Source organism: Delphinus delphis, chromosome 16, assembly GCF_949987515.2.
Source record: "Delphinus delphis chromosome 16, mDelDel1.2, whole genome shotgun sequence".
NCBI lineage: Eukaryota > Metazoa > Chordata > Mammalia > Artiodactyla > Delphinidae > Delphinus > Delphinus delphis.
Genome location: NC_082698.1, coordinates 58,759,070 through 58,772,083, shown reverse-complemented (window position 1 = coordinate 58,772,083; position 13,014 = coordinate 58,759,070). Strand labels below are relative to the sequence as shown.

Below are 13,014 nucleotides of genomic sequence, written 5' to 3'. Positions count from 1 at the left end.
AGTTAGCCTCTTTTGGTTGCAAGTGAAAGAAAATCAAATCAGGAAGTTCCCTGGTGGTCCAGTGGTTAAGACTCTGAGCTTCCACTGCAAGGTGTGCAGGTTTGATCCCTGGTGGGGGAACTAAGATCCTGCATTTCATGTGGTGTGGCCAAAAAAAAAAAAACCCAAATCAAACTGACTTAAATCACAAGATTAATTTGCTCAGTGTGCTGGTTAATTTTGTGCCATCTAGACTGGGCCATGAGGTGCCCAGATATTTGGTCATTTTCCTGGGTGTTTCTGTGAGGGTGTTTTTGGATGAGATTAACATTTAAATTGGTAGACTGAGTCAAGCAGATTGCCTTCCCTAATGTGAGTGGGTCTCATCCAATCAATTGAAGGCCTGGATAGAACAAAAAGGGTGAACACCGCCCAGGGAACAGAGAATTCTTTCCTGCCCGCCTTCCAACTGGGACAAGGCCTTTTTCCCTGCCTTTGGACTAGAACTGTAACATGAGCTTTTCCTGGGTCTTGAGCCAGCTAGCCCTTGACAGGAATTATACCACTGGCTCTCCTGGTTCTCAGGCCTTCAGACTTGGACTAGAACTAAATCACTCTCCTGGGTCTCCAGATTGCCAATTCACCCTGCAGATCATGGGACTTGTCCTCCTCCATAATGAGCCAATTCCTTACAATAAATCTCTTTGGTTCCTATTGGTTCTGTTTCTCAGGAGAACCTTGATCAATATACTCAGTAACTGAAAAATCCTCAGGTTAGACTGGCATCAGGTGAGAATTGAGTCCAAAATAAAAATTTCACTGAGGACATATTTCTCTCTTTCTCTTTTTCTTTTTCCACAGTGTTGCCTTCATATTCAAGCTCTTTATGGTGTTCCTCAGAGCTCCAGACTCTCCCATCATGGAAGTGAAATGGCTGCATATGCTTCCATTTTTACACCATACCTTGAGGGAAAAGAAAGCATGTCTCTGGTAGCTCCTATACCTGGGAGTCACTCTTTCTCATATTGGAACAAATTGGATTAATTGCTTACTTTTTTTTTTAACGTCTTTATTGGAGTATAATTGCTTTAAAATGGTGTGTTAGTTTCTGCTATATAACAAAGTGAATTAGCTATAAGTATATATATATCCCCATATCCCCTCCCTCTTGAGCCTCCCTCCAACCCTCCCTATCCCACCCCTCTAGGTCGTCACAAAGCATCAAGTTGATCTCCCTGTGCTATGCATCAGCTTCCCACTAGCCATCCATTTTACATTTGGTAATATACGTATGTCCATGCCACTCTCTCACTTCGTCCCAGCTTACCCTTCCCCCACTGTGTCCTCAAGTCTGTTCTCTACATCTGCGTTTTTATTCCTGCCTTGACACTAGGTTCATCAGTACCGTTTTTGTGGATTCTATACATATGCGTTAGCATATAGTATTTGTTTTTCTCTTTCTGACTGACTTCACTCCGTATGACAGACTCTAGGTCCATCCACCTCATTACAAATAACTTAATTTTGTTCCTTTTAATGAATGAGTAATATTCCATTACATATATGTGCCACATCTTCTTTATCCATTCATCAGTCATGGGCATTTAGGTTGCTTCCATGTCCTGGCTACTGTAAATAGTGCTGCAATGAACATTGCGGTACATGTATCTCTTTGAATTATGGTTTTCTCAGGGTATATGCCCAGTAGTGGGATTGCTGGGTCATATGGTAGTTCTATTTTTAGTTTTTTAAGGAACCTCCATACTGTTCTCCATAGTGGCTGTATCAATTTACATTCCCACCAACAGTGCAGGATGGTTCCCTTTTCTCCACAGCCTCTCCAGCATTTATTGTTTCTAGAATTTTTGATGATGGCCATTCTGACCAGTGAAGTGATACCTCATTGTGGTTTTGATTTGCATTTCTCTAATGATTAGTGATGTTGAGCATCGGTTCATGCGTTTATTGGCAATCTGTATGTCTTCTTTGGAGAAACGTCTGTTTAGGTTTTGGGCCCATTTTTGGATTGGGTTGTTTGATTTTTTGATATTGAGCTGCAAGGGCTGCTTGTATATTTTGGAGATTAATCCTTTGTCTGTTGCTTCATTTGCAAATATTTTCTCCCATTCTGAGGGTTGTCTTTTCATCTCATTTATGGTTTCCTTTGCTGTGCAAAAGCTTTTAAGTTACATTAGGTCCCATTTGTCTATTTTTGTTTTCATTTCCATTTCTCTAGGAGGTGAGTCAAAAAGGATCTTGCTGTGACTTATGTCATAGAGTGTTCTGCCTATGTTTTCCTCTAAGAATTTTATAGTGTCTGGCCTTACCTTTAGGTCTTTAATCCATTTTGAGTTTATTTTTGTGTATGGTGTTAGGAAGTGTTCTAATTTCATTCTTTTATATGTAGCTGTCCAGTTTTCCCAGCACCACTTATTGAAGAAGCTGTCTTTTCTCCATTGTATATTCTTGCCTCCTTTGTCAAAGATAAGTTGACCATATGTGCGTGGGTTTACCTCTGGGCTTTGTATCCTGTTCCATTGATTTATATTTCTTTTTGTGCCAGTACCATACTGTCTTGATTACTGTAACTTTATAGTATAGTTTGAAGTCATGTAGCCTGATTCCTCCAGCTCTGTTTTTCTTTCTCAGGATTGCTTTGGCTATTCGGGGTCTTTTGTGTTTCCATACAAACTGTAAAATTTCTTGTTCTAGTTCTGTGAAAAATGCCATTGGCATTTTGATAGGGATTGCATTGAATCTGTAGATTGCTTTGGGTAGTACAGTCATTTTCACAATGTTGATTCTTCCAATCCAAGAATATGGTATACCTTTCCATCTGTTTGTATTGTCTTTGATTTCTTTCCTCAGTGTCTTATAGTTTTCTGCATACAGGTCTTTTGTCTCGCTAGGTAGGTTTATTCCTAGGTATTTTATTCTTTTTGTCAACTGCTTACTTTTGAACCAATCACTATGAGCAAGTGGAGAGACTGTATTGATTGACTCATGTCCAGCAAGGACTACCCCCTGGAGCTGTGTTCTTGTGCATCAGAAAGGGGCAAGTATCTATCTCAGAAAAGCCAAAGTTTTAGATCTCTGAGTTTGGTTTCATTGGGAAGAATTGATCCCTTGGCTATTCTAGCTGCAAGAAAGCCTGGGTAATTTAGTATAGTTAGCTGAGTTCTGATAGGAGGAAGGGGAAATACATTTTGGGTGGACAACTAGTGGTATCTTTTATACCAACAACAAAGAGTGGGATTATCATACTTGGTTCAGAGAAAGCATCGTTCATCCCTTAGGTTTGGGGAGGGGCCCACCTTCTCTCAGCATATTTGCCTCCTTTGACAGATAACACTTTTCAAATGTTCTCCTTAAATGTGAATTGATACTTCTCCATCAAGAAGTGGGTCTATGTTCCCTTCCTGGAATCTGGGAGGACTCATGTATGATTCAGGTGAGAAGTGATATTTGTGACTTTCAAGGCTAGGTTAGAAAAGGCAATACAGCTTCTGCACAGCTCTTGATCTCTTGGGAGATGTGCCTTTGAAATTCTGAGTCCTGTAAAGAAGTCTGGCTACCCTGAAGTCATCATGCTTGAGAGCCCATGGGAGGGACCACATAGAAATAGAAAGAGATGCTTGAAGGGCTCCATCACTTAAGCCCCCATGATCTTTGAGTCTTCCTAGCCCAGGTATCAGACATATGATTGAAGAAGCTTTTCAGATGACCCCAGCTGTAGCTACTATCTGACTGCAGCCTCATAAGAGACTCTGAGCTAGAACTTCCCAGCCAAGTTACTTCCAAATTCCTGAACCACAGAAAACATGAGAGAATAAAAGATTATTGTTTTGGAGTAATTTACATGCAGCAATAGATAACTACTATACTTCTCCAAAGTATTAGATTCTACAAGCTAAGGATGAAGGAGAGAATGCCTACTGAGTAGGTAACCAATGGTGTTTGTTCGACTCATAAGTAGTAAAGGTGTTAAAGCAACAATTCAATGCATATAAAAATAAAAACTCAAGGCTATTTTTCAAAGCACTATTTACAATAATAAAAAGTTGGAGACAACCTAAATGTCCAAAACTAGAAAGTTGTTTAAATAAATTATGGTTCTTGCACACTTTAAATGTAATATGTCTATAAACCGACTGTAAAAATCAAGGTTTGAAGAATATTCAATGTCATGGGCATATGTTCTTGATATAATAATGTTAAGGTGAAAATAGTAGGAATAAAAATTGAACACTATATTTTAAAAGGGTGAATTTTATAGTATGTAAATTATCTCAGAAAAAAATTGTATGAGAAAAAATTGAACATACACATAAAAATATATATGAACAGAAAAAAAGGCTAAAAGGGAATATATTAAAATGTTATTAGTAGTTATCTTTGGAAGCTGAAATTCTCCATAATATTTAATACCATTATTTGTAGCTTTGTCACACAATGAATAAGGTTGAAGTGCAATAAAAAAGTGAGAAAACTGGAAAAAGGTGTAAAGTTGAAAATGATTTAAATTCACATTGCATTTTTAAAAGCTTGGTCAAGAAAGAGCAGGATCATATGGTAGTTCTATTTTTAATTTTTGAGGACGCTCCATACTGATTTCCATAATGGCTGTACCAATTTACATTCCCCAAAGTGTATAAGGATTCACTTTTCTCCACATCCTCACCAACACTTGTTATTTTCTGACTTTTTGATAGGAGCCATTCTAACAGATATGAGGTGATATCTGTGTGGTTTTGATTTGCAGTTCCCTGTTGATTATTGATAGTGAGCACCTTTTTGGATGTCTTCTTTAGAAAATGCAATTCTACTTCTGGGTATATATCCAAAGGAAACAAAATCAAACTCTTGAAAAGATATCTGCACTCCCACGTTCACTGCAGCATTATTCACAATAGCCAAGACATGGAAAGAACCTATGTGTCCACGCAATGATAAAGAAAATGTGGTATATGTATACAGTGGAACATTATTCAGCATTAAAAAAGAAGGAAATTCTGCCATTTGCAACAAAATGGATGAAACTGGAAGACAGTATGCTAAGTGAAATAAGCCAGACACAGAAAGATAAATACTGCATGCTCTCACTTACATGTAATATCTAAAAAAGTCAAACTCGTAGAAACAAAGAGCAGAAGGGTGGTTACTATGGGATGGGGTGGACGGAGTGGGAGAAACGGGGAGATGTTGATCAAAGTGTACAAACTTTCAGTTATAAGATGAGTAAGTTTTGGAGACCTAATATACAGCCTGGTGACTATAGTTAATAATACTGTATACTGTTAATGTATTGTTAATGTATTGTATACTTGAAATTTTCTGAGTAGATCTTAAGTATTTTCAACATACATGAAAAATGGTAGCTATACGCGATGATGGATGTGTTAATTAGCTTGATTGTAGTGATCATTTCACAATGTGTCTGTATATCAAAACACCACATTGTACACTATAAATGTATATATACATATATGATACCATATATTTTATATAAATAAATAAATAGTCTTTATTTGCGAATTATACCTTATTAAAGCTAGGGGTAAAAAAAAGAAAAAGAACCACATTGTTTTCAAAATGATGGCGGAAGTGGTTGTGGTTTTGGGTGGGGGTGGAGGGTGGGGTGGGGTGTGCATGCAGCATTTGGGGAAGGAAAGGAAGAACTACTGATTGAGCCACTGTGTGGTTCTTATGTGGGGACAGCGTGGGGAAAGGACTGGTGACGTGTTCTAGAGAGAGAAGGTACAGCTGTGGTGAGATGGGGGGATGCAGTGTGTATAAGTTGTAGATTGACCCACGTGGGGGCGTAAAGTGCACTGGAGTGTACTGAGTAGGTGTAAGTAAATCCTTAGACACATGACCGACATACAGCAGTCCAAAACCTCACCAGGAGGAGAACACAAACACGGAGCGAAACTGAGCGTCCCAACTAAATATAGAAGAATCTCTATCCTTGACTAAAATTTCCACAAATTGTACTCACACTGACAGTTGCTACTATGTCTCAATTTCCCAGGCTGTGTAATAAAAGAGAACTGTACTTCTTGTTTTCTACCTACCTCAGAGAATTGCTACGGACTTAAAAGAATCTAAAGTTTCCCATGTCATTGGCACTGTGTAAAATAACTGCCAGCATAGAAAACTCTTCCCCAGTTTCCTCTAACTGGAAAATGCTAAATTTTTACATATCTTACAATGTTCCCTATCATTAGTGGCCTTCAGACTAATTAACACGGCAAAAAGTAACGTTGAGTTAGCCACGACCATGAGCAAATGTCACATAGTCCTTAACCTCTGTAGGTTATAATCTTGTGGAAATTTACCTTTTCATCTTTTTTTTTTTTTTTTTTTGCGGTACGCGGGCCTCTCACCGCTGTGGCCTCTCCCGTTGCGGAGCACAGGCTCCGGACGCGCAGGCTCAGCGGCCGTGGCTCACGGGCCCAGCCCGTGATCCCACATGCTCCGCGGCATGTGGGATCTTCCTGGACCGGGGCACGAACCCGTGTCCCCTGTATCTGCAGGCGGACTCTCAACCACTGCGCCACCAGGGAAGCCCTCATCTTCATCTTTGAGTTGTATGAACATTCACTTCCGTCTGACTAATTTAATCACTCTCCCGAACATGCTTCCCTCCAGGTCTTGCTCATTCTGGAATGTCGGCCAGCTGTCTTGCCTGCCTAACCAAACATTATTCTTCCTTTGAGGCCAGATTTAATTCCACCATCCCATAAACTCTTTCTTACCCTCAGGCCCATGGTGAGCTCCTCTTGCTTGGAACTTGATCACATGATCTTCACCACATTATTTTTGACTTACTTTCGTGATGGTTCTTAGTCTAGTGCAGGTTATGAATTGACCTCTCTCTCTCTGGTAACATTTTTTGGGTGCTTATTATGTGCTAATCCTTTGTATTCAATAAGATTGAAAACATTATTATCCCCATTTTAGAGATGAGAAAACCGAAGCTTTGTAACTTGCCAAGTGTCAATTTGAAACCGTGTGGCTAAGTGCCCAGCTATAAATCTGGGGTTCTGTTATTATAGAGGAAGAGCAGAACAGGTATTGGGGACATCTATCAGTCTCTGTCATAGAGAGATGTGAGAGAAATATAAAATGGTCATCTAATAAACGGAAAACTGTGATAAGTGCTACGAAGCAAAAAGGATTGTATAAAGAGCTCATGCCAGGGCTTTGCAGTGGGAAGTCATAGAGAAAGAACTAGAAGTGGGCTTTGAAGATAGGTGCATTAGTTATTCTATTGCTATGTAACAAATTACCTCACAACGCCCATTTATGTTTTTATTTTTTATATCAATTTATTTATTTATTTTTGGCTGCGTTGGGTCTTCGTTGCTGCGCGTGGGCTTTCTCTAGCTGTGGTGAGTGGGGGCTACTCTTTGTTGTGGTGCTCAGGCTTCTCGTTGTGGTGGCTTCTCTTGTTGCAGAGCACGGGCTTTAGTCGCGCAGGCTTCAGTAGTTGTGGCTTGTGGGCTCTAGAGCGCAGACTCAGTAGTTGTGGCACACAGGCTTAGTTGCTCCGTGGCATGTGGGATCTTCCCAGACCAGGGCTCGAACCCATGTCCCCTGAATTGGCAGGCGGATTCTTAACCACTGTGCCACCAGGGAAGCCCACAATGCCCATTTATTATCTCAAAATTGTATATGTCCAAAGTCTTGTGTGGTGTGGCTGGATTCTCTGCTCAGTATCACAAGGCTGTAATCAAGGTGCCAACTGGACTGAGCTCTCATCTGGAAGCTTTGGGGCAAATCTGTTACCAAGATCGTTCTTCTAATGAGGTCCATGTTTTCCTGCTGTCTGTCAGCCAGGGCTAGGCTTAGCTCCTAGAAGCTGCCTGCATTCCTTGATATGTGGCCTCTTGCATCTTTAATCCAGCAATAGCTTGTCAAATCCTTCTTGTGCTTCTAATTTTTAATTTCCTCTTCTGTGACCAGCTGGAGAAAATTCTCTGCTTTAAGGGGGCTAATGCGATTAGGCGAGGCCTGCCTCGATAACCTCCCTATCTTAAATTCAATTGTACTATATAACGTCATCTAATCATGGGAGTAAAATCTATTATAGTCGTAGTCCTGGGGATTATACCAGGGGCCGTAAATCTAGGGGCACATCTTAGAATTTTACCTACCAGAGTAGATAAGACATAGACAAACAGAGAGAACTTTCTAGGTGGGAAAGAAATGCAGGCAAAACTCAAAAGTGAAACTCCACCACAGATTTTTGGATATTAGAATATGTCTGTTTGTGACTGCTCCAATAATAATAATAGCTTCCTTTTACTGAGGTCTCCTTGGTGTTTACACAAATTCATTCACCAATCCATATATCAGCTCTATGAGGGTGGTATCATTTCACTTTTACAAAGAAAGAAATTCAGGCAGAGAGAAGAAAAGCCACTCACCAGAGTTCTATCCCAATCAAGTTGTGAAGCTGGGATTACGGCTTGAGCTCTGGATGACTTCCGAGTTTGTGCTCTTTGCATTGTGTAACCCACCTGACTGTGGGTCTGGATGGGAAAGCAGAAGGCAGTAATGTTGGTCTGAGCCCAGTCTGTGGAGGTATTGACGTTAAAATGCATTAAAATGTGTTAACAGGTGCCGTGGAAGATTTTAGAGGGTGCATGTGAATTGTGGGGGAGGAAGGGGACAGAAGTGGATATGGATGTGGATGGAGGGGAACACATGGACTGGATATGCAATATGGTATCTTAGGGAGGTTAACATGGCCAGTCAGGAGGAGCCTGGATTACAAGATTGTAGGCAGGGATGATATGTTACAGTTGACAACTACATGATCCAGCCTCTGAATCTCGCTGCCAACTTGCAGGAAATTCACAGGACAGAAGAACGTGTTAAATTGCACATAAGTATACAATCAGCAAAGTGGAGGCAGCGTGAGGATTATAGAAAACAAATCGTATACGGTTCCATCACCCCAATATTATTATTACTAATGTGAAATAGTGAACAGAGAAAAAAGCTTTGGTAGCTATGGTAGGACTAGAGAAAAATTTTAATAGATTTGATAAGAAACTCCATAAGGAATGGAAGTTCCTAGGGAGTTGTTTAGTAATTAAGGCAGTCATGGTCAGACCTGTGTTACCAGCTATGTAACTAGGGTCAGGTTCATGGGTGTACAATCAATGTAGTTACACAGGGCCCTGCACTCAGAACTTCACATTTGGGGTCAAATGCTCTGCAATCATTGTCTGTATTCTTAATAATTTTATCTTTGAATTTGTATTTTAGAAGAGAAGTTCAATGGGACAATTGGAACAGGCACTGGGGGCTTGGAACCTCAGCTTCTACATGGTCCTCCCTTCTACCACCTCTGTTGGATGGGTTTTTAGCTTGCTTGCTCTCCCAATCTCTGGCCCCCTGACCTCACCCAGCCTCCCCTGCCCTTGTCCAGTGACCACTTTTACCCTCTACTCTACCTTGGGCAGGGCTCTGTGTGTGCCACCGATAGTATCTAGGGGTTAGGCAAGGAGGTGGTCATTCTCAACCCAAGGTATCAATGCCACTGCATTTTTTTGCGCTTGACTTGGTGGAGGTGAGTCTCTTGTCTTCCTTTGTCCAGTTATCGAGAGAATCTCAGTGTGGAGGTTGTAATACCTTTGGAGGCCACCCATTTGCTGTGGGTTGGGGAGGCAGGCCTGTGGTAAGGAGAGATGCCTGGTTTGGCCTCCTGTCCCTTGCTGGGAATAGTATGCCAGTCCAGCGGCTAGCAGGAGGGGGCTTCAGGCAGCCAGTGGGTTGCATGGGCCCCCAATTTCCTGTGGGGGGATCTGTATTTATCCCAAAGGTATCTCCCTACCCAGGAGTGTGACATTAGATAGCAAATAAAAAATACTCTGACAGGTTGAGAGAGAGAACCCAAAAAAGGAGTAAGCTTTACATTTTAGTATCTTTAACAGCACTTTTTTTCTGCTTTTTGAGCCACATTTTTATTTTGCACTGGGTCCCACAAATTGAGTAGCTCGTTCTATGTGTGATCTTAGAAATTACAAAGTACCAAATTTAAAGTTTCTTAGAATTTAGAAAGTACCAAATAAACGTTAGCTTAAAACAGAGGAAGAAATCCATTGCCTCTAAGGACATGAAAGCAGTAACAAAAAAGTGGAGGTATTTATGCGAAGGAAAAGTACAGGACTTGGTAACACACGTAGTAGAAACAGGGGATATATACCACTAGGCAAAAATAATTTCAAGAATTGCACAGGGCAACCGACACTAGTTTAGTCTCTTGCAAAACATGGGTGCTTGAGAAATATTTGCATTTGACTTGAGCATCTTCAGCTTGGAGGTATCAGCGAAACTGTTTCCTCTTGGAATGGGGAAGCTTAGGCAAAAGAGATTTTGAGGTGAGGAAGACATTTAGAAGATGTCATCTACAAAGCATGCTGTGAGAGGAATAGGCAATTTGGTCTAATCTATCAAAATGTAAAATGTACATAGTTTTGCATTTTCACTTCATTTCTAGGTCCTCGATAAATACACATGTGTACAATACAGAAGCAAGTACAATGATGTTCATGCAGAATTGTTGAATAGGGGCTTCCCTGGTGGCACAGTGGTTGAGAGCCCGCCTGCCGATGCAGGGGACACGGGTTCGTGCCCCGGCCCGGGAAGATCCCACATGCCGCGGAGCGGCTAGGCCCGTGAGCCATGGCCACTGGGCCTGCGCGTCTGGAGCCTCTGCTCCGCAACGGGAGAGGCCACAACGGTGAGAGGCCCGCGTACCGCAAAAAAAAAAAAAAAAAGCAAAAATCAGAAACCAACCTAAATGTCCATAACTAGGAAACTGTTAGATTTCAGGCAATGGCGTACCATGCAGCCATTAAAAAGAATGAGGTAGACCTGGACCTATATTTACCAGGAGTGAGACAACCAGGGGATTTTAATTAAGGGGAAAAAATATCAAGTTCCAGGAAAATGCTTAATCCCATTTACTTAGAAAATATATATGTACAAGATAATGAGTAGATAAAGGTCTAGAAGCCTGAACACCAAACTTTAAACTGTGAGTATCTCTGAGCTCGGGAGTGGGTGGAGCGTGTGTGTGAATGAATGGGACGCTTATGCTTTCTCTGTGCACTTCTGTGTTTGAATGTATTACTGAGAGGAAATGGAAAGTGTATTTTGAGGGCGTCGTGTGAAGGGAAAAGTTGGGGAGCAGGGTGAAGACTTACAGCTCCCTGGTCTCTTCAGACTCCAGCGCCGTCTGAGGTAAGGCGACCCCACCCCGCTGAGGTGATTCTGCAGAGGGGCGGAGCTCTGCAGAGCCAACACTGGAGGCGGCCCCGGGGGGCGGGGCCCCGACTCCAGCCGCACGCTCCGCTCCCACCATGCCCTTATAAGGAGCGCCCGGCGTTAGGGCTCGGGAATCCGGTCGCAAACCCCGCGGCTCAGCCCCAATCCCAGGCCCCTCCCTTGGGAATGGGGGCGGGGCGGGGCCTTGGCGGCGCGGTTGCGTGGGCGGAGCATCTCCAAGAGGGACCAATAGGAGTGGAGGTCCGAGTCTGAGCGGCGTTGCCATTGGGCGCGGCGACGAGAGGGGGCGGGGCGCTCGCGAGACTGGTTACGCCGAGGGAAGCCCGGACTCCGTAGTCGCCGCTCAGAGTCCGTCTCTCTGCGGATTCCCGGCCCCGCCGTTCTCAGATCTCTGTAGCCCGCGGTTCGCCGCCCCGCTCGCCGCCGCGATGCCGGTGTTTCATACGCGCACGATTGAGAGCATTCTGGAGCCGGTCGCGCAGCAGATCTCGCACCTGGTGATCATGCACGAGGAAGGCGAGGTGGACGGCAAAGCCATCCCTGACCTCACCGCGCCTGTGGCCGCCGTGCAGGCGGCCGTCAGTAACCTCGTTCGGGTGAGCGCGCTGGGCCTGGGATGGGGAACGGGGGCGGGACACGTCCCTGGGGTTCCGGCTTGCCTTGCGGCTCCCCTGCGCTGCCTGTGGCTTTGCCGGTGGGCTCGGGAGCCAGACCGCCTCGGGTTTGAATCCTGACGCCCCCGCGTTGTGACCTTGAGCAAGCCCCCGAGCCTCTCTGGGTTTCAGTTTCCTCACCTATAAAATGGGGGCAATCATAATAATGCCTGCCTTGCGGGTTTGTTGTGAAGATTCAGCGAGGTGGTATTTATAAAGTGGCTAGCGCAGCTTATGACCCATAGTAAGCGCTCAATAAATGACAGGCGTTAGGATGTCTGATAGCCCCTTTCCCTCAGCAGGCTGTCGCCCCTCCCGTTGACAGCCTTGCTTTTAGCTCCTTTTTAGGCCTCTTCAGTCTGGCCTCTGGGCTGGCGGGCTCCTCTGATGATTCCCTGACTTGCCTTCCAGGGATTCTTATTTGAGCCACGTTCTCCTTTCTAATACTTCTGCCCCTTACCTTGAAACCCGCCTCACCCACCTCTGAGCCCTCCTCAGAGCTCCCCGCGTCCGGCCCTTCTGTCCACTTGTTTTAGTGGCCACTCGTCCCTGTCTCCTCCTTTCCCGGGCATTCTACCTCTGCTCACACCTCTGGCACTCACAAACACCGGGTGATATCTTTATGCAGTAATTTATGACTACGAATCCCTTTTCCCCTTTCGCTTAACCCTGTTGCCTTTCATCCCCCCCTCCCCCTCCAACTCCCGTGGAGATTTCCACCTGGCTTTACCTGCTGTCAAACGGCTTCCTCCCACTGGGGCCTTTCCAGACTCGGGGGCCCTCTTCATCGGCCCCTCCTCCTGGCAGGAAGCAAGATGGAGAGGCCTGTGGAATCTGGGATCTGCGGCCCCTGCCGGAGAAAAGAGCGGGGCGTCTCCTCCCCGAGCCACAACTTTCCTAGATGGCGAAGTGGCTCTGCAGACCCCTGTAGCCCACAGCTGTGACTAATAACTGAGGTGATTCCTGGAGGAGGCGGAGTCCACTTCTGAAAGGGGAAAAGAGGTGCTGTGACCAGTCTCCTAACACTCTGCTGGCTAATATCACACTTTTCTTTCCCACCCTGGGTGGGTGACTCAGA

The 13,014-nt window shown here is 43.9% G+C and overlaps 1 protein-coding gene across 2 annotated transcripts in view; it reads left to right on the top strand.

Annotated features, from left to right (window-relative positions):
* The first annotated feature begins 11,633 nt into the window (after positions 1 to 11,633).
* Positions 11,634 to 13,014, top strand: part of VCL (vinculin) — a 101,411-nt gene continuing 100,030 nt past the window's right edge. For both annotated transcript variants that reach the window (XM_060034757.1, XM_060034758.1), the window contains exon 1: positions 11,634 to 11,879. In XM_060034757.1, coding sequence (XP_059890740.1) covers positions 11,712 to 11,879 — 168 coding nt within the window. In that variant the 5' untranslated portion in view covers positions 11,634 to 11,711. The remainder of the gene's footprint in view (positions 11,880 to 13,014) is intronic.